The sequence below is a fragment of the Antechinus flavipes genome, chromosome 2 (genome assembly GCF_016432865.1).
Source record: "Antechinus flavipes isolate AdamAnt ecotype Samford, QLD, Australia chromosome 2, AdamAnt_v2, whole genome shotgun sequence".
Classification (NCBI taxonomy): Eukaryota; Metazoa; Chordata; class Mammalia; order Dasyuromorphia; family Dasyuridae; genus Antechinus; species Antechinus flavipes.
In genome coordinates this window covers 376,470,603-376,492,731 of record NC_067399.1, presented here as the reverse complement: position 1 = coordinate 376,492,731, position 22,129 = coordinate 376,470,603, and the positions used below count along the sequence as shown (strand labels likewise).

Sequence of the window (22,129 nt, the reverse complement as noted above, 5' to 3'; positions counted from 1 at the left end):
TTATTATATATGCTTTTTTGAAATGGAAATGATTTGCTACATACTTCAAATTCTCTGATATTCTGCTGGGCACATGGCAATTTTTTTTTTTCTTTTTCTTTTGTATTTGTTTTAAATAAATAAGTTTTTTAAAAAATGAAAAGAAAAGATGGGGGAAAATATTTTTGTGCCATAATTTGTTTATCCATTCTCTAGTTTATGGATATCTAATTTGTTCCAGTTAGTCAACAAATATTTAAATGCCTACTGCATGCCAGGCACTGGGAATATGACAAAAGTGAAATAATTCCTGCCCTTATGGAAACTATAATCTAGTGAGGAGAGACAGCATGTACATAGATAAGTATTTACAAGATATATGCCAAATAGGAATAGGATAATTTTTCAGAAGATATTAATCTCTGGGAAGCAGGAAAGGCTTTATGTAGATCTCTGAAGGAAGCCCTTAAGAGTGTTTTTGCTACCACAAATAAAGGGCTACTCTGAATATTTTGGTGCATTTGTCATCTTTTTTTTTTTCTGTCTTTGACCTCTTTAGTTATAAAGCTATATTTATATATAAATTGAGATCTAGGATTCAAAAAGTATGGTCACTTTTTTCAGTATATAGTTTTTCATTCTCATAGTTCAGTCTCGAAAGAAAACTTTAACTCAGATCAATAGTTTTATTATTACTGCTAATAATATATCAAGTTGCTACGACACATATATATTCAGCTTCCTTTAGGTAAAAGTAGTAGATGAGCAGCTAGATGGCACAGTAGATAGAGTACTGGGCCTAGAGTCAGAAAGACCTGAATTCAAATCTGCCTTCAGATAATTATTAGTTGTGTGACCTTGGACAACTCACTTAACCCTGTTTGTCTCAGTTTCCTTAGCTATAAAATGAATAGAAGAAGGAAATGGCAAAACCACTCTAGTATCTTTGCCAAGAAAATCCCAAATGGGATAGCAAAGAGTCAGACATCATTGAAACATCACTGAACAACAACAATAGATTCTTTATATTAGAAACAATTTGAGACTTAATCTAGTTTGAGTGTGTCTGATACATGAATTCTTGCTATAGTGATACCAGTAAGTGGCCTTGAATACTTCAAGAGATGGGGAGCTGAACACTTACCAAGACAGTCCACTCAGTCATTTTTTAAATTTGGGAATTACCCCCATTTGGTAATGGCAGATGCCTTTTGGAAGGTCTTTCTCAAATTGCTTACATTATTTGGATCTGGGAGGAACCTTAAGGGATTATAATACAGATTCATCATTGGACAAAGGAGCAAGTTGAACTCCACAAAGTTTATATGATTTGTTCAAGATCATGTGAGTAGTGATTAACAATCAAGTCACAATTCCTGCTACAGGTGAGAAAATGGAGGCTAAATGATTTGCCCAAAATTACAGGACTAGCAAAGGGCATGAAGTGAAGAGAAAGAACCCAATATTTTTTTAGGACGTCACTCACCAAAGAATATCAGAACTGAAAGTGATTTTAGAATTCTAGAATCATAGATTGTCAGAGTGACTAAGGGACTTTAGAGACCATCTAATCTCAATTGCTCATTTTACAAGAAAGAAACTCAAGGGGTCCACAATTATTTCTAGAGTTCCATTAACATAAGATTTCCTAAATCCTGGCTTGCAAGTAATTGACTTTATATTAATATTCATTTCTATTATCCCCATGTTACAGATGAGATGGAGAGAGGTGAAATGAATTGTTTTGGGTCACGTGGGGAGTTGGAATGTGAGCTCGTCTCCTGGCTCTAAATCTAGCACTCTTTCCATTATACTTCAGATACCTCCTGACAGGCTACTGAACAGCTGACTAGCCATAAGAATGAACCCTGCTGCTGTTGGGAGGACTCTCGTGGTTTACATCTGGACCAGTGATGGTTGAGAGAGGCAGTAGGAGGAGGATGGGAAGTGCTTCCTTAAAGCCAGAGTAGTAGCAGGGGGCACAGCAGGCAAACAGAAGGGGGAAATGCTTCTAAAATAAAATAAGGCAAGTAGCAGCAGGAACTTTTGGGAGCCAAGTTTTCTTTGGCAGTGAAAAGATCAGCAGTTAAGGGGGAGTGAGTTTGCTGGTGGCAGCCTTTTTTTCTTCTGAGCACAATGACAAAGAGAATACCATCAGCTTAAGCTTTATGAAAAAGACAAGGTTTCCTCCCTCTTCCCATCTTCTACCCTCCCTGGTTATGGGTTCAAGCTAGGAAGCAGGTTTTGGGAAACAAGCTCAAAAGTAGCTGACCAAGCACTTGGTACATTCAAATCCTTTCCCATCAAGTATTTAGCGGTGTAACAGTGTTAGAGCAGTGGTTAATACTGATGACCTTGAGACTATCCCATTTAGTTCTGAGTAAACATACTGCACATAGAAGACATAGATGTTACAGAACCTGAAATACTTTGTCCCCAGGAGCCAGGAGTCAGCATTCTGGCCAGGATATCCCAAGGGAGTCAGAAGTCCACATACACACTGTGACCTGAGATGTGTTTGAGAAGCCTGGAATCTTCCAATACTTCAGGCACAAACATGAAAGAGAAGATAGAAACAATGAAAAAAGCACAGGAAAATGAGGTTAGGATCAAATATGGTTTGATCACACCATCTAAGAGGATGTGTGTGGGTATATGGGAGAGGATGCACAACTAGATGGTACAGTGGATAGAATCCTGGGCTTGGAACCAGAAAGATTCATCTTTCTGAGTTCAAATCTGGCTTCAGATATTTACTAGTTATATGGACCTGGCAAATAACTTAACCCTGTTTGCCTCAGTACCTTTTCTCTAAAATATATAAGGAATGACAAAAAAATTGTATCTTTGCCAATAAAATCTCAAAGTAGAGTCATGAAGAATTGGACACAACTAAAGTGACTGAACAATGGCAATATGGGAGAGAAGGGAATCCTAGTTCTTTTTTTTTTTTAATTTTTATTTAATAATTACTTTATATTGACACTCGTTTCTGTTCCAATTTTTTTTTTCCCTCCCTCCCTCCACCCCCTCCCCTAGATGGCAAGCAGTCCTTTATATGTTGGATATGTTGCAGTATATCCTAGATACAATATATGTTTGCAGAACCGAACAATTCTCTTGTTGCATAGGGAGAATTGGATTCAGAAGGTATAAATAGCCCGGGAAGAAAAACAAAAATGCAGATAGTTCACATTCGTTTCCCAGTGTTCTTTCTTTGGATGTAGCTGCTTTTGTCCGTCATTTATCAATTGAAACTCAGGTCTCTTTGTCAAAGAAATCCACTTCCATCAAAATATGTCCTCATACAATATCGTTGTCGAAGTGTATAATGATCTCCTGGTTCTGCTCATTTCACTTAGCATCAGTTCATGTAAGTCTCGCCAGTCCTCTCTGTATTCATCCTGCTGGTCATTTCTTACAGAACAATAATATTCCATAACATTCATATACCACAATTTACCCAGCCATTCTCCAATTGATGGGCATCCATTCATTTTCCAGTTTCTAGCCACTACAAACAGGGCTGCTACAAACATTTTGGCACATATAGGTCCCTTTCCCTTCTTTAGTATTTCTTTGGGATATAAGCCCAATAGAAACACTGCTGGATCAAAGGGTATGCACAATTTGATAATTTTTTGGGCATAATTCCAGATTGCTCTCCAGAATGGTTGGATTCGTTCACAACTCCACCAACAATGCATCAGTGTCCCAGTTTTCCCGCGTCCCCTCCAACATTCATCATTATTTTTTCCTGTCATCTTAGCCAATCTGACAGGTGTGTAGTGGTATCTCAGAGTTGTCTTAATTTGCATTTCTCTGATCAATAATGATTTGGAACACTCTTTCATATGAGTGGTAATAGTTTCAATTTCATCCTCTGAAAATTGTCTGTTCATATCCTTTGACCATTTATCAATTGGAGAATGGCTTGATTTCTTATAAATTTGAGTCAGTTCTTGCAGAAGAGTAGCAGTCATCAATTCCAGACATCATCAGGAGTTTCTTAGGCACAGGAGATGAGACAATGCCAGTATTTTTAGGAGCAGGAATGAAAACTGATCCACAATGCCCAGTGACCTTGCATGGCACTGGGTGGGACTTGCGAGTCTTGTTCCCCTAGTAGCCACATCTCACAGGAATGAGGGACAATTTGGCCAGAATGATGGCACCATGAATAGCCGGGCCTGCTTCCTTGGAGCACTTGAAACGCTTGCCAACGTGGCCTTTGTAGTTGTCAGTGACCAAAAAGCCTTGAACCTGGTTTTTTGTCTAGCTCTAGTTTGTTTCTGCATAGTTAAGATCTTCAAAACTTCATATTTCAACAAAGATCCTAGGAAGAAGTTTATGATCTCACTGCTTGATAGGAATGGAGAAAAGATTTATCTTTTTCAAAAACTTGATCTTTATGTCCTTTATTAGCCAGCCCAGCTTAGTGACAGGAACCCACTCCTTGTCTTTAATCTTTCCTTCCTGGGCCCCCACAGCCACTACTGACTTGGACCATTGCCTGACAGTCACCATGGCTCCCATTGCTGAAGCCAACATGGAAGTCACCCTGGACTCTTGCTCCTCCTGCAGCACCAGTATTGTCTGCTATTTGTTGTTCACTAAAAGTAGAAGACCATCTTTCTTTTTAAAGTGACATAATATTGCAGGAAGAAGATATACTATATTTAGAGTCAGAAAACCTGTTTGAATCCTCTCATGTAACTTCTCATTATCTCAATTTTCTCATCTTTAAAATGGGGCAAAAAGAATTTGTAATATGTTTTTTAAGATTATTATGGGGCTAACTGAATTGTAATTGATGATGGTAGTGATGATAAAGGAAGAAGGGACCTGTTTTGTCTTATTTATGTGTGTATCATATGATCAAGTTGGGCTTGTGATGGTTCATGAGATTTTTATTCCAGACTCTGAAAACCAGCCCATTCCCAAGATGTAACTCTATTGCATTCTGAGCCTGTTTTCATCTTCAGTAGAATAAAAACTAATACTGAGGCAGAAAGATAAACTTTGACACTAGAAGTAAAATCAGGGCCCTGTTGTAGAAACTACAGAAAGGAGACATGTGGATATCATCTCAGCCTTGTTTAAAAATAAAATCAGAACAGGGAGCCAGGACAGAGTCTCAGGCAACCAAAAGATAAGACTATAACCTAGTTACCACAACTGGAGCATAATAATGAAACAATAATGATAATTATTGTAATAATTCAATTTTGTTCTTCAGTCTTTTTCTGTCCTGTTTAATTCTTTGTGTTTCCATTTGAGGTTTTCTTGGTAAAGATATTAGAGTGGTTTGCCATTTCCTTCTCCAGCTCATTTTACAGATGAAGAAACTGAGGCATACGGTATTAAGTGACTTGCCCAGGATTACAGAGTTTGTAGGTATCATAGATCAGATTTGAATTCAGGAAGATGAATCATCTTGATTGCAGGCTCAGTACTCTATCCACTGTGTTAACTAGATGCCCCTAATAACTCATTTACATAGTACTTTACTATGTAATCCATTTAGTCAAAGGCTCCCATTTTACATAAAGCTATGCTTCTACCTTCTCTGGCTTATTGCTCCCATCCATGTGATCTAGTAACTTCATTGACATTCCCAAGAGAAGTTACCATACGCTCTTATATACTTATAAACTCTTCTTATAAACATGTAATCTTTTTTTTTTAATTGAACATCTACCTTTTATTGAATATCTTTTATATTCAAATCTAGAATTGAATTCAATTAGAATTCTTAGAATCCTGGGAATTTCAAAATTTTAAGGAAATTTAGATATAACTAATTTAAAATTTTAGTCCTAGAAGGGACCATAGAGATTATCTAGTCCTCTTATAGATTAGTTTTCTTTTCTTAACTTTTTTTTCTTATTAAAGCTTTATTTTCAAAATATATGCATACAATTTTCAACATTCACCATTCCAAAATCTTGTGTTCTGACCTCTCTTCCTTCTATCCCTTCCTCTAGAAAGAAAACTTGACAAAGATATTAGAATGGTTTGTAATACAATATGTAAACATATAGTTTTAAAATACAAAATTGTATTTATAAAGTTATGAGCCTGCGTTTTGTGCTTGAGTCCATAGGAAGCAATGCTATCTCATAGTAGCCCTTTCCCAACCCTCTACTGTTTTGGTAGTTATTTCATAACCTGGGGCTGAATAAAGTTATAATGTGGAGTTGAGGATCGTATTTGCTGGGTCTTGGTGCTCCTGTCCTTAACTGTCTCCCCTGCCACTCACTGTAGGCAGCCTTGCCTCTTGTGGCAAGGTATTGCATGTTGCTCTTTCCTCCTGATGTTGCTGTCCAATTTTTTCCTCCACTGATCTGTGGTCGCGGTTCTCCTGAGCTCCCACAAGTACTGATTACCTGCTGCCCAGGTAGTTCCTGCTTTTTTTGGCCACTAATCCCCTATTCTCCCAGTTCTGCTCTGTGTTTACAGCTTCTGCAGCTGGCCTCTGTGGTTCAGCTGTTTCCCCTTTTTCCCAGGAGGTGGCCTTTGTTGTTGTGTACCTTCTTGGGTTCTGCTCTCAGCCCTTAGCCCGCTAGGGAGCTGGTGGTCTGAGTGCCCTCTGCTGCTGCTCTCTCCTTCTTCTTTATAGTTGGCTCTAGCACTGCTCTAGCACTTGGGACTTAATATCCTTTCCCAAGTGACCAACTGTTTAACCTAGTCCTTATGGAGACAAATCTCTGAGAGTTTTTTTAATAACTTATCCTCCCCTTGTTCTCTTTTTTATTATCCTTATGCCTTCTTTTGTAGGTGACTTCCATAGATCCAAATGTCACCTCAGAACTGGAGGAGTGATTAGAAGGGTACAAGGGGACCTCTTCTTCATGAAACTCACAAGCTGACTTATGATGAGTCACTTTTTTTTCCTCTCTCCTCAAGTTTAAGGATGGTATATCTGCTGCTTTCATCAGCAGTTTCTGCTGGGCCCTAAGGGCAAAAGGAGCACCCCTGCTTTTACTTCAGTTGTCCCTCTGTGGAGAGAGGGTTTACTATGCCAATAATAATAGCTAACATTTGTATGATACTTACTATCTTCTGGGAATTATGTTAAGTGCTTTACAATTATTTTCTCATTGAATCCCCAAGACAACCTGTAGAGGTAGGTGCTATTATTGTCCCCATTTTACAGATGAAAAAACTGAGGCAAACAATTTAAATGAATTGCTCTGGGCCACAAAATTAGTAAATATCTGAGGCTGAATTTGAGCAGACCTTCCTGACTCTAGGTCCAGCTCTATTCACTGCATCCCCTAGCTGTCCCCCAATCATTTTCACACCATGCTTTCTTCACTTGGACCATTCTTTCTCCTCTTCCCACCAGAAAAAAACAAAACAAAACAAAAAAACAACTTGGTCTCCATCTCAATACTACTAGCTTTTCTAGGTGAAAGAAGCTCTTCTAGGTGTTTTACTTTATCTCACCATTATTCAGGCTTCTAACACACTTCTTTTCCTAAACCATACCATGTAAGCCATTCCCTCTGCATTTTAAAAATTCTGTCTCTGTCTCTCCCCCTCACCCTTATCCTCTCTTCTTTCCCTCTTTACCTGTCTCTTTTCTTTTTGTCTCTCTCTGTGTTTCTCCTCCCTCTATCTTTTTCTCCCCCTCTCTTCTCTCCTTTTTCTCCTCTTTATCTTTTTCCCAGATAGCTATGACTATCAAATGAGATAAAGTATATTACTCAGTAAATAAAATTAAGTATATAAATTATCTTGTAAATGTAAAACCTTGAATGACTCTTAATTGGCTCTAGGATAAAAATATAAATCCTTTAAAGTAGTATTTTATTTTTTCCAATTACATGTAGTTTTTTACTTTTTTTTTTTTACAAGATTTTAAGTTCCAATTTTTTTCTCCTCTCCACTCATCCCCACCTTTTCAAGACAGCTAACAAGTCTGCTATAGGTTATACACATGCAATCATATAAACATTTCCACATTAATCATGTTGTGAAAGAATAAAGAGGACAAAAGAAAAAAGTCACAAAAAAGGACAAAACAACAAAAAAAGTGAAAAAGTATGCGTTAAGCTGCATTTAGACTCCATACTTCTTTCTCTAGATGTGGATGGCATTTTCTGTCATGAGTCTTTTGGAATTGTCTTGGATCATTGTATTGAGAAGAGTTAAATCAATCATAGTTGATCATCACACAATGTTGCTGTTACCATGTATACTGTTCTCACCCAACATCAGTTCATGTAAATCTTTCCATGTTTTTCTAAAATCAGCTTGCTTATTATTTCTTACAACACAGTAGTATTCCATTACATTCATATACCACAATTTGTTCAGCCATATCTCAATTGACAGGCATTCCTTCAATTTCTAATTCTTTACTACTATATCAAAGAGCTACTATAAATATTTTTGTACAGGTAGGTCCCTTCCTCCTTTTTTTTTTTTTTAAATCTCTTTGGGATAAATATTAATAATGATATAGTTAGATAAAAGGGTATGCACAATTTGATTGTCCTTTGGGCATAGTTCCAAATCTCTCTTCTGAATGGTTGAATCAGTTCACAACTCCATCAACAATGCATTAGTGTCCTAAATTTTCACCCTCTCTAACATTTATCATTTTCCTTTTCTGTAATAGTAACCATTCTGAGAAGAATGAGGTAATACCTCAGGATTGTTTCATTTTGCATAAAATATAAATTCTTCACCTTAAGTTCTTTCATAATTTGACTATAGCTGTCTTTTCTAGGCCTTATTTCATAAATTCTATGTTCCGACTATACTTTATTAGTGGCTATTTCCTTACCTTGTTACCTTATCTTCTGAGTCAACTTTGCTTTAATGGGCTCCTCCCCATTCATTCCCTTCTCACAAGCTTCAGTCCCACTTCATCCAGGAATGCTTCTCTGAATCTTTCCTCACCCTTGTTAGTACTTTACGTCATCTTGTATTATACTTAGATGTGTATATTTTGTCTACTGCACTTCTCTATCTTCCCAACCTAAGATTTTTGAGGGCCTCTGAAATTATCTTTTCAGTATCTCTCCATTATTCAGCACAGAGATGTTCACATAGCAGGTGCTTAATAAATGTTTATTGAATTAAATTAAATTATTGAATTGAATTAAATATAAGCAACATAAAAGAATTGAAATAAGCCATCAGAAAACCAGGGTTTATGACTTGAGTCTCATCTAGCCAAGTGAACTTTGAACCTTAAAGTTTATCTTCTATAAAATGAGGACAATAATTCTTTCACTCTTTCAGTTCATAAACCTTTAAGGAAGGGAACACTTATATCCTTATGTTTTTGTTAATATTACCCAAATAAATTTGAATTTTTAAAACTAGCAATTGAAATATTTTCCTCCTGACATTACAAAAACATTTTTTCTAAGGGAACAGTCCTTTTTTAGCATCTGAATCCTCTGAAGTTTGAGCTCCATCCATTTTTGCCAAAATGAGATTTTTCATCTCCATGGGGAATTTCATTTACAGATCGCTGTTCATGGTGTGGTCACTGTTTACTTTTTTTTCCTTTGCTTTTTGAAGACTACTGAGTTCATTAAAAACAACAACAAAAAAGCACCCTCACACTTACTGGTACAGTGAAAATCAAGTCAGGAAGTTCTTGTCATTGAAAATATTATTTTAAGTCATAATATATGAAAAAGACCCATATAATGCCAATTTTGGAAGGATACTTAAAGGATGTCTATTAGAATCCTTTATCCCACAAAGGAATTTCCTTTACAATTATTTTTATTAATATTATTATAAATAACCATGATTAAAAGTGCCATTTATTTATATAACCCTTTTTGCTTTACAAAGCACTATATATCCACTACCTCATTTAATACTTATAGTAACCCTGTGAAGTGAGTTGGATATCTATGGATACCCTATCTGGGGTGTCATTACTCTTCCAGTGTGTCAGTTTTATAATTGACCTCTAAATTGGTCTCCCTGATTCATCTCTCCACATTCCAATTCATCCTTTATTTAGCTGCCAGAAAATTCTGATCTTCTCACTCCCTTATTCAGTAATCAGTCAATTAGTCAGTCAATAAACATTAATTAAGCATCTCTGTGCCAAACAGCATGGGAAGGTGCTGGGAATTCAAAAAGACCTCAAGAAGCTCTGAATCTAATGGGGAAGACAATGCTCAAACACATATGGAAAACAAGCTATATACAGGATTAATAGGGAATACTTTTAAAAAGAGAAGGCATTAGAATTAAGAGGAATTAGAAAAGACTTCCTATAGTAGGTGGGATTTTTTTTTTATTATAGCTTTTTACTGACAAAACATGCATGGGTAATTGTAAAAACTTCTGTTCTAGCTTTCCCCTAGATGGCAGGCAGTCCCATACATGTTAAATATGTTAAAGTATATGTTAAATACAATATATGTATACATATTTATACAGTTATCTTGTTACACAAGAAAAATTGGATTTAGAAAGAAGGTAAAAATAACCTGGGAAGAAAAACAAAAATGCAAGCAAACAATAACAGAAAGAGTAGAAATGCTATGTTGTAGTCCACACTAATTTCCCAGTGTTCTTTTGCTGAGTGTAGCTGGTTCTGTTCATTACTGATCAATTGGAACTGATTTGGATCCTCTCATTGTTGAAGATAGCCACTTCCATCAGAATTGAGCCTCATATAGCATTGTTGTTGAAGTGTATAATGATCTCCTGGTTCTGTTCATCTCACTTAGCATCAGTTCATGTAAGTCTCTCCAAACCTCTCTGTATTCATCCTTCTGGTCATTTCTTTCTTTCTTTTTTTTTTTTTAATTATAGCTTTTTATTTGCAAGATATATGCATAGGTAATTTTTCAGCATTGATACTTGCAAATCCTTTTGTTCCAACTTTTTCTCTTCTTCCCCCCACCCCTTCCCCCGGATGGCAGGTTGACCAATACATATTAAATATGTTAAAGTATAAGTTAAATGCAATATATGTATACATGTCCAAACAATTAATTTGCTGTGTAAAAAGAATCAGACTTTGAAATAATGTACAATTATTTGTGAAGGAAATAAAAAATGTAGGCAGACAAAAATAAAGGGATTGGAAATTCTATGTAATGGTTCATAGTCATCTCCCAGAGTTCTTTTGCTGGGTGTAGCTGGTTCAGTTCTTTACTGCTCTATTGGAACTGATTTGGTTCATCTTCATTGTTGAAGAGGGCTCCGTCCATCAGAATTAATCATCATATAGTATTGTTGTTGAAGTATGTAAGGATCTCCTGGCCCTGCTCATTTCACTCAGCATCAGTTCATGTAAGTCTCTCCAGGCCTTTCTGAAATCATCCTGTTGGTCATTTCTTACAGAATAATAATATTCTATAATATTCATATACCACAATTTATTCAGCCATTCTCCAGTTGATGGGCATCCACTCAGTTTCCAGTTTCTGGACACTACAAAGAGAGCTGCTACAAACATTCGTGCATATACAGGCTCCTTTAAATCTTTTTGGGATATAAGCACAGTAGTAACACTGCTAGGTCAAAGGGTATGCACAGTTTGATCTGCTGGTCATTTCTTACAGAACAATAATATTCCATAACATTCATATACCATAATTTACTTAGCCAATCTCCAATTGATGGGCATTCATTCAATTTCCAGTTTTTAGCCACTACAAAAAGGGCTACCACAAACATTTTTGCACATGTAAGTTCCTTTCCCTCCTTTAAGATGCCTTTGGGATATAAGCCCAGTAGTAACACTGCTGGATTAAAGGGTATGCACAGTTTGATAATTTTTTGAGCATAGTTCCAAATTGTTCTCCAGAATGGTTGGATCCATTCACAACTCCACCATCAATGCATCAGTGTCCTAGTTTTCCCACATCCCCTCCAACATTCATCATTATTTTTTCCTGTCATCTTAGCCAATCTGAGAGGTGTGTAATGGTATCTCAGAGTTGTCTTAATTTGCATTTCTCTGATCTATAATGATTTGGAACGCCTTTCTTTTCATATGAGTAGAAATAGTTTTAATTTCTTCATCTGAAAATTGTCTGTTCATATCCTGTGATGTTTTTCTTCTTTAAAATAATATAATGGTTCTCTCTGAGAGCAGGTTTCTTGGGGAGGTTTTCTGGAGGCAGCCTTAGTTTCAGTTAAAAGTAATAATCACCCAAATGCAGCCAGGTGTTAAAAGTTCAATCTTTTATTGCTTCCTCTAAAATAGCCCGGTTAGTTTTTCTTAAAGGCCTATCTTTCTGCTTGGTTCTAAGAGCTCCCTCCGAATGTCTCCAAATCCAAAGGTTTGTCCTTCAGCCTCCAGCCAGCACAAAGGTGGAAAATGGAGTGAATCTCTTGTCTCTTTGCCTGGGGCTGAGCAGCTTTCTGGAGAGCCTTTCAGACCAGCCTTGGTCTCAGTGGGGGAAGTGTAGGATGCCAGCCACCATTCCAAATATCTCCAGCCAGCACCAAGGTGAAAGTTGGAATGAATCTGTCTTGCCTCCAAGAGAGGGCTTCTGGCTCTCCCAGAGTGCTCCGTGTCTGTCCTAGAATGCCTCTATGTCTGTGCCAGAGTGCTCTCTAGCCCTAAGAGCTTCTTGCTTATATGAGCTCTCTAAAGGTGTGAACACAAGCATTGTTTCTATCAGTTCCACTTAGTACCTTGTTTCTTCTGGCCCATAATATCTCCTTATAAGATCAGATCAATCATATTGAACCATGCTAAATTAGATAATTATTGTCTATCAACTCTAATGAGTTAACACTTTGTAAGGATTCCAACAATGTCCTTTGACCATTTATCAATTGGAGAATGGCTTGATTTCTTATATAGTCAGTTCTCTATGTATTTTGGAAATGAGGCCATTATCAGAACCTTTAACTGTAAAAATGTTTTCCCAATTTATTGCTTCCCTTCTAATCTTGTAGTAGGTGGGATTTTAGTTGAAACCCAAAGGAAACCATGGAGTTCAGTGGTCAGAGCAAAGGAAGGGATGGCTTTTCTGGCAAAGGAAACAGCCAGAAAAAAATGTGTGGAAGGGAGAGTTGGAGGGTCTTTTTCTTTGGATCAAAGAGTAAACCCACTGGTTCCCTCTTGTCTTCAGAATAAAATATAAATGACTTGCTTGTTTTGGTCTAGATCTATCTTTTCAACCTAAGTATGTGTTTCACTTTGTAGTGGAACCAAACTGGCTCTCTTTCTCTTCTTTTCACATAGCAGTCTTTCCATCTTTATGTCTTTTTCTCCAGGTCTAGAAAGTACTCTTTTCCCACAAAGGCCTGGAAAAAATTTCTTTTTTCTAGATTAGCCTGATGGCCACCCTCTAATCACCAGCTTTTTATCTAGAGACTCAGCTTAATCCCCACTGCCTCTTTGGATTCCTGCAACTACTAATTTTCATTTTAACTACCTTATTTAACTACCTTATTTTCAAACTTCTTTATATTTATTTTGTATTTATCCAATATGTGCTATATATGTATGTATTTTCTCCTGGAATAGAACATAAGCTCCTTGAGAACATGAAAATATTTTTTCTTAGTATCCCTAAGCAGACAGCAGACTTTTTATAAATGCTTATTGATTGATTGATTATTTGATTCTCTCTTTTGATGGCTCCAATTGTTAGTTTTTTCTTATAGCAAGTCTAAATTTCTCTCTGTGCATCTTCTTTCCTCTATTTTTCTTCATTCTGCCTTGAGCCAGCCTACAACTATCACATGTTCTCAAGTTCTCCCTTTAGACCAATCTCCATTTCCTTCATCCTGGCCTTCTATGATCCTTCACCTTTCTGTTTACCCTCCTCTGGATGCTCTCCTGTCTATTGATAGCTTACAATGTGGTGTCTAGAACTGAGCACAGTGCTCCTATCTTTTACTATTAGCAAAGAAGGAAACAATGAAATGATTATCTTATTCCTTCCCTCAATATGAGTTTGCATTGGCTTTCTTAGCTGCCATATTAAATTATTGACACATTAAATATTCATATCTTTAAAATCCCCAGATCCTTTCAGCAAACTGCAATCTACCCATGTCTCCACCATTTTTTAGTTGTGAAATTGATTTTTTGAATTCAAGTATAAGACAGAAGACAACATGCATCCCTGTTAAATTTCATCTTGATTTCACCTAATATTCTATCATGCTATACTTTTTTTGAGTCCTGACTGTTATCCATTGTGCTAACTATCCTTAGCTTTGTGTCATCTGCATAAAGATGCAATCTATTTATTTAATTACATCACCAATAAAAATATTAAATAATACAAGGTCAAAGCCAATTAATTCCCTAGGGAGTCCTCCCTTCAAAGTGGTTTCTTACAGGTCTTAATGTCTTCTCTTTGGTTCTGATCATTCACCCAGTTTCCTAGATTTGTTTTATATCATGACCCCTTCTCATGCATGGTTACAGCTAAGCTGTTCTTTCTGCTGCCATTCATAAAAACTCTACCTCTGGGGTCCTCACTTTAGCTTCTCATCCGCCTTCAATACTCAGCTCCAGTTTCATATTCTAATCCCTTTCCCGATCCCTTCATATATTAATGCTCTTTATTCCTAGAATTGCTTTGTATATACTTTGAATTTATAACCACTTCACAGAGTGTTGTGAGGATAAAATGAGCTAATGTTTGTAAAGTACTTTGTAAACCTTAAAAGTCTATATAAATACTAAATATAAAACAAAAAGGTGATTGTGGATAGAGTTTTTGACTTGGAAACAGGAGGATCTGACTTCAAATTTGACCCTGAAACACTTACTGGTCAAGTAATTTTGCTTTTGTTATCAGTTTCCTATATAAATGGGGATAATAATAATCTTTTCCTCCCAGGGTTGTTGGAGCTAATATTTATGAAGTGCTTAGTGTTAACACCTGGCCCATAGTAGGCAACTTAATAAATGTTTGTTTCCTTCCTCCCTACCTTATGTATGTGCATTTGTATCCACCTAGTTGTATTTAAGTTCCTTGAAGGAAGAATCTTTTTCATCTTGTTCTCTTTAGTCCCAGGGCTAAAGAGCCCTAGGGCTCTTGTTCTCTAAGCCCCAGGGCTTAGCACAATGTCTTACACTGGTAGATCCTGTTATGCCACAGTTCTCTTTAACTGTCCTGACTCAGTTTCCCTGCACTAGTTTCCCTTGTCTCAATTTCTTTAACTGTTCTTTGTCAATCCCCTAAGTTGTAAACCTCCCCATTACTGAGGACCAATTACTCTAAGGTTATAAATGGTTAGCCCAAGCAAGATAAACAAGAGAGTAGACCTCCTGACTCTTTTCTGTCTTCAAGAATTTACAATGTCCCTCTAAAATATTCCAAGATATCTCTGTGTATTCAGACATCCTGTCTCTGGGGTTTGTGGTTTTTTTTTTTTTTTTTTTTTTTAGGATTTATGGCCTCCCCCATCCTAACAGCTTCTTACCCTTTCCTTTGTTTAGAGAAAAGGTATTTCAGAAGTTGGGGTTCCTCCATTCATTGCTGGAGGATGGCGGCTGGATGCTGGATGCTGGATTCTTTGAGATGACAGTCTCCTCCAGCCCTGGGACCAACATGGATTCCTTGGTCCCAGTATATCTTTATCTCTGTCTGATTGGATAATTTGAGACAAGAGTCCTGTCCAGTCAATCATACTCTCCCATTAATAAAATATTAAAAACTCTCTAATCTCTCTCCTGCCTCAGTTTCTCCGGCATTACAATCCTTGATAATATTTCTTGAATTAAATTGTTGGGTACTTTTTTTTTTTATGTCTATACCTTTGACTTTATTGATCTAGGCAATCTTCCATAAGAAAATTACCTCTTCTAGTGCATTTCTGCGACTTATAGTCTTAGGGAAATGCCTGGCACACTGAGAGACTAAGCCATTTGTCCAGGACTGCAGTGGTCAAGGTGAAACTTGACCCCTGATCTTCTTGGCTTCACCGGTGGTCCATTCTATCCATCATGGCACAAGGGCCTTTGGTATCTATTTTGTCTTTGAGGAAACTCATGCACAAAGAAATTGTGACTTGGTAAAAGTCACAAATTCTATTTGAAAGAGTTCTGATTAAAACTTGTTTCTTACAAATAGTAATAATATAGTTAGGATTTGAATCTAGGTTTTGTTTTTTTTTTTTTTTTACTCTCATATCAACATTATCTTCTAAAAGGAATGCTTATTAAATGATTATTAAATAACTCCTAGTTATCCTTCAGTGCTGGGAAGTTTGCTACCCACCAAAGAAGGGCATTCCATTTTTGGAGAATTTGAGGTGTTTAGATATTGGAAGGAGTCAATTCCTCTTGTTTTCTAGTTCTATACTCTAGGTATAGTGCGATGGAAAGGGCTCTGGATTTGAATTCAGAAGACTTAGGTTTGAGTCCTGCCTTTGGTACTTATTGTTTGTGTGACCTTGGGCAAGTAATTTCGTGTGTGTGTGTGTGTGTGTGTGTGTGTGTGTGTGTGTGTGTGTGAATTAAATGTTGTACCATTTGATTATTAAGAATAATTTGTAATATTTCCTTATCCCCTTCTAGAGAAGGTCAGAAGCATTTCAGCTCTATTCAAAGCATAGAGGGGAGAGAGGGAGAGTGGAGCGAGAGAGAACCCTACCTAACTGGAAGATCTGATTTCTGTTTAGAATATTAAAAAAATCCATTCTGGCTTTGAGTTCTGTTCCTGGGCAAAAGAATTCCTGTCCTTGATCTCTTTCAGTAGAGTTTAGGGCAACCTTAGTTCATAAAGGAGAAACCTAAATAAAGAGAACATGATTGGATGCCCAGATTGCTAGATGGAGCTCAAAACCAGGCCACATTCTCAGATGATGTCTCCTGATCTTACAATGTGGTAATTGGGAGGGACTGGGAATTTCTAGCCTACTTTCTCATTAAATGTCTGCCAAATCACAATTGAATTTAATTTGTCAGAGGAGTGTCCTGTCAAAAACAACATATCTGACTTAAGCTGTTTCATAGTCTCCCTTGGGATCTTTGGTTACTGAGAGAAACCAAGGACCAACAATTTGTTGACTATTGGCTAACTAGTTAAGAAATTGATTATTAATACTTGAAAACTTTGTCTCTTAGCATTTTTACTTATGGCATACATACATACACATATATACCCACAAACCTACTATATGTAATCTATATAATCTACTATATATAATCTATATATCTGTATCTATATCTATACACCTATGTATACATATATCTACATTTACATTAATTTCTTCATCTGTAAAATGATGGATTTGGACTAAATGAACTTTGTGGTTCATTTCAGCTGTAGATTTTTGAATGACTTGGCCATCATTGGGGCTGTGATTTTTCTTTTTAAGTTGATAAAAATTCATTCACAAATCACTACTTGCCACGTTTTTAAATTTTTACTTCTTGTCCAATCTCTAAACATGTAGATCATTGTCTTCATCTTACACTTTTTAGATATGGTAGATTTAAAGCACATTTTAAATCAAGATGTATACAGTAGGCTCCCTTTCCCCATCACAGAGTGCAGCAGTGTGAGATACTAGAAATCAAGTTCTTATTCAGAAAGAATGGACTTGCTCTGTGTGTGTGCACATGCGTGCATTTGTGTATCCAATGTGTCTATGTTTTGACTGTTAGCTATATATAGATTTGTTGTACATTTGTTCTGTTTTATATTATACAGCTAAAATTCTTGGATGGCAAAGAATGTATATGTTAACCTGGTCTCCTGCAGCATCTGCTCTAGTGCTTAATAAATTCCTTTAAATAGTATTCAGTACTGTTAACTTAATAGCATCCAACATTTTAATTAATGACTTTAATGATGCTATAGATGGCATGGTTATCAAATTTATGGATAATATTAAGCTGGACTAGTCAAAATGAGATCCCAAAAGATCTTATTGGTCTGGAACACTGTATTGAATCTGATGAGAAGAAACTTAACAGCCATAAATGTTCTGCACTTGGATATGAAAAAAACCAGCTAAGCACTTACAGGATAGAAGGGAGCAGGAGAGGGAGGAACTAGAAAGTGGTGCATTATGAAAACAGCCCAGAAGCTTTAGTGTCCTCCCTAGTGTACTGAAGAAGATAATAATCCTGATATCCTCAAATCTGGTCACACAGAACTTAAAATAGCTGATGGGAATCACATTTTCGGAAGGACACAGTTTGATGGGGACTGGAGACCATGTGAAGGATAAGCTGAAGGAAATGGCAATGTTTAACCTGAGGAAGGGAATTGAGGGTGGGAGGGGAGATAAGAAATGGTAGAAAGTATGATACTGTCTTCCTAATATAAAGTTTTGGCATATGAAAGAGGTACTAGCCTTATTCGACTTCCTAGAGGATAGAAGAACTAGAACAAATGGGGTAAAAATTTCAAAAAGGTAGATTTGTCTTACTTGTGAGGGAAAGGGAGGAAAGGGAAGAGAACAAGCTTATATTGCTTATATTACCTACCAGATATTATATTAAGCACTTTATATATATTATCTATTTGATTCTCACAAAAGCTCCGAAATCTAAGTGCTGTTATTATCATTCCTGTTTTACAATTGAGGAAACTACGGCAGATAGAGCTTAAGTGACTTTCCTACAGTCACCCAGTTAGTGTCTGCTGACAGATTTGAACTCAGGTCTTTTTGATTTTAGATTCTACATTCTCTCTAATGTGCCACCTGGGGAAAAGAAGCTCTAATAACTAAAGCTGTTCAAAAATATAATGGGTTGCATCAGAAGATAATGACCTCCCTTTTCATGGTATATTTGGAATCACAGGGCATGGGTTCAGATTTTGTCTCTCTCACTACTTGTCCTTAGGAAGGTCACAGCCTCTCTGGGGCTCAATTAGAGGACAGAACCTGATGATTCTTAAGGTTCCTTCTAGTTATGAATCTATGATCCATCACTGGATCTCTAGTAGTAAAATGTGATCTATAATTCATCATTAACATAACATGCAGCAGTACATTACAAGAGAGAAGTATAAACAACACGCTTTGTGAAATCTGTGAAAAGAAAGGTCATTTGTTTCAGGAGAGTCAGCTTGTCTCAGTGGGAAAAATGAGGTGTTGGGAATTAGGAGTGATCTGGATTTGAATCTCACCTCTTATTCATGAGACCTCACAGAAATTTCTTCTTCTAAATTATAGTTTCTTCATCCATAAAAGAGAGCTACTAAAACTTTCATTGTCTGACCCACAAGGTTTTTGTGTGGAAAAAAGTGACTAAACATTAAGAAATAAGAGATTTTGTCACTTTGAATTGCTTGTCTGTCTTTTGCTCTAAAGGTATGGAATGCTGTAGACACAGGTCGCTGTTTGAACACCTATTCCTCTCACAGTGGTGCTGTCCGTGCTGTGCAGTGGTCCTCTTGTGGAAGACAGATCCTCAGTGGTGGCTTTGATTCTCAGCTTCATTTGACAGATGTTGAAACAGGTACAGTTTTGTGTGTTGTGATGAAACTCTTGGATTTCATTCCAGTTTGGACTGCCCCAGAACTGAGGGTATGACCTATGCTTTCTATATTGTGATTCTCTCTATAATACACTCTGTTCTGACTTAAAAAATTTCTTTGAGATAAATGCCATTCTAGTTTCAGGATGCCATAAAGCCAGCCCCATGACAGGCTTCCCATCCAACCCCAGAGAATAGATATTATAAGCTTAGTTTCTGCCAAGCCTCTTCATTTTATGTTACTACAGGGCCTGATAAAGGGATGGATTTTTAATAAACCTTTGACACTTCATTTGTACTAAAATGGATTTAACTTTATTACAGCATCGTTTGTGGAGAATCCGTTTAGCATTTCTGTAACTTTACATTTTTGAAAGGCAATAAAAAATAATTCTGGCCCATGAGGAAAGAGTTGAGCTTTAATGCCCCAAATTGAAAAGGCATTCTGGTGAGATGGATTTGTGTCTGGATAAATCCTCAGGGCCATTGGCTGAGAAGGGAGCTGCCCAATTTAGCAATACTGGGATTCTAGCCAAAAGAAATGGAAGAAAAGGACAGCTCACAGAGGGTGAGTGAATGGATTGGATTCTTATAGTATATCAGTAATATAAGAATCATAGAACTGGATCATAGAATTAGAGCTGGAAGGAACCTTAGATTATCCATTCTAGCTGCCTCATTTTACAGAAAAGAAAACTGAGGACTGTGATAGTAAATAGTATAACTGAGATATTTACTTTGTTCTGAGCCCAGTGCTTTTCCTTAAAAAAGAATGTCAGATCTGAAATATATCTTAAAAGATTTTACACAGAACCTACTCCCTTCTTGTCCAAGGACTTGAACCCAAATATCTAAACTCTAGAAGCAATGTACTTTCCTTTAACTTGCATTGATTTACTTTACTCTAGAGTGTAACTTACACAAACTGTTAATTAAAAATTTTGAGTGTTTTTGATTCCAATTGGTCAGGAGGAATTATCTTTCCTATTTTTTCCTTTTCACTTCCCTATTTCTGTTAACGGCTATCTTTGTCCCTTTTTTCTTCCTTACTTTTCATCTCCAGACATAAATGGGCTTGTAAATGTAGGCACAAAAAGGATATCAAAGGTCATTCAATCCTTCCTCCTTCTTTTTATAGATAAGAAAAGTGAAGTTCAACTTGTACTAGATGGATTTTTAACTCAAGGCTTCTGACTCCAAATTCATTGCTCTTTCCACTGCTTTGGGCTGCCTCTTAAATCTTTCCAATTCTATCTTTCCATATGCTCTTAATCTTTCCCTCTGCTTTACTTATTTCTATTGCCACCATCCTGGGAGAAGACCCCATCAGCACCAACGTGGGCTATTCTTTCTTAATAAGTCTTCTCAGCTCCTTTTATACTTCTGCCAAAGTAATTTTCATTATGTTGTAATCTTTGCTATCTGATTCTATCTGCTGTTTTACTTAAAATCTTTTAATGACTAATAATTGAATAGTAAATAATAACCAATTAAGATTGAAACTATTCTCCCCTGATGCATATGCCCCTCCCCCATCCACCTTTATCTTGTAGTACTCAGGGAACCCCAAGAACAATAATAGAACTATGAAAACAAGGTAGTAACTTCATAAAAAAATTTTGAGCACCTACTATGTTTCAGGAGCTGTACTATACATTGTATATGTAAATGAAAAAAGAAATTAATCAGCTTGTTGCTCATTTTGAGAAGGGACCATTTTAGTCTTAATATTTTTATCCTCAGCTCTAGCATATAGAAGGTGCTAATTAGATACTTATCAATTGATATATTACCCTCATGGAGATTACATTATAGTTAGGGAGTCCACATAGGACAGTTAGTACAGTTTGACTGGATCTAAGAGCATATGCAAGATAGTACCATTGCTGAGGCAGCAAGAAATTGAGAGAGAAGTAAAGTTATCATATCATCCTGATGACTTATGTTGAATTCTCAGTCCTCAAAAATACCTAAATATATGCATACATACGTGTGTGTGTGTGTGTATGTTATGTATACATTTTTTTTCCAGGCAAATTGCTATCTAACCATGCCTCGTCACTGTGTACTTGTGGAGCTGATTTAAGTATAAGACATTTATCCCTTTTGCATTTCATTTTCTTAGATTAAACCAAGATGCTTTTGGGTCCTGATCCTGCCATCTGGTATGTTAGTTGTCCTTCTAGCTCACTGTCACATCATTTGATGAGCATGCTGTCTAGACCTTAAGACAATGATTTTTTTTGAAAGATGAGCCAATCATGTGGTGTGAGTAATGGAAGGACAGACTGTGAGCACTGTTGGCATCCTCTTAATTTCAAAAGAAATTGGGAAATTGAGGCAGGCCCCCAGCACATTGATTGGCAAACTTAAGGAAGGACATGAATGGTTTGTGCTCTATATCTTTGTAAAGAATAAAGATCAGAGTCATTTTAGTATCTGGAGCTTTTCTTTGTTTACCCAATTCTAATGCCTGCAGGCTGCTATGCCATTCAGTGAATAAATAGATTGCTGAACCTAGTCAGGAAGACCTGAGTTCAAATTTGGCTTCAGAAACTTATTCTCTGTGTGATTGGGCAAGTAGGTCACTTAATCTCTGTTTGCCTCAATTTTTTCATCAGAAAACTGGAGATATAAATAATTGTGAGGATTAAATGAGATACTATTTATAAAGTATCTTGCAAACTCTAATGTACTATATATATGCTAGCAATGATGATGCTGATTTGGCTCTAATAATAA

At 36.6% G+C, this 22,129-nt stretch overlaps 1 protein-coding gene across 2 annotated transcripts in view; it reads left to right on the top strand.

Moving 5' to 3' along the window:
* Nucleotides 1-22,129, top strand: part of WDR25 (WD repeat domain 25) — a 242,503-nt gene that overhangs the window by 147,690 nt on the left and 72,684 nt on the right. For both annotated transcript variants that reach the window (XM_051978370.1, XM_051978371.1), the window contains one exon: nucleotides 19,222-19,369. In XM_051978370.1, coding sequence (XP_051834330.1) covers nucleotides 19,222-19,369 — 148 coding nt within the window. The remainder of the gene's footprint in view (nucleotides 1-19,221; nucleotides 19,370-22,129) is intronic.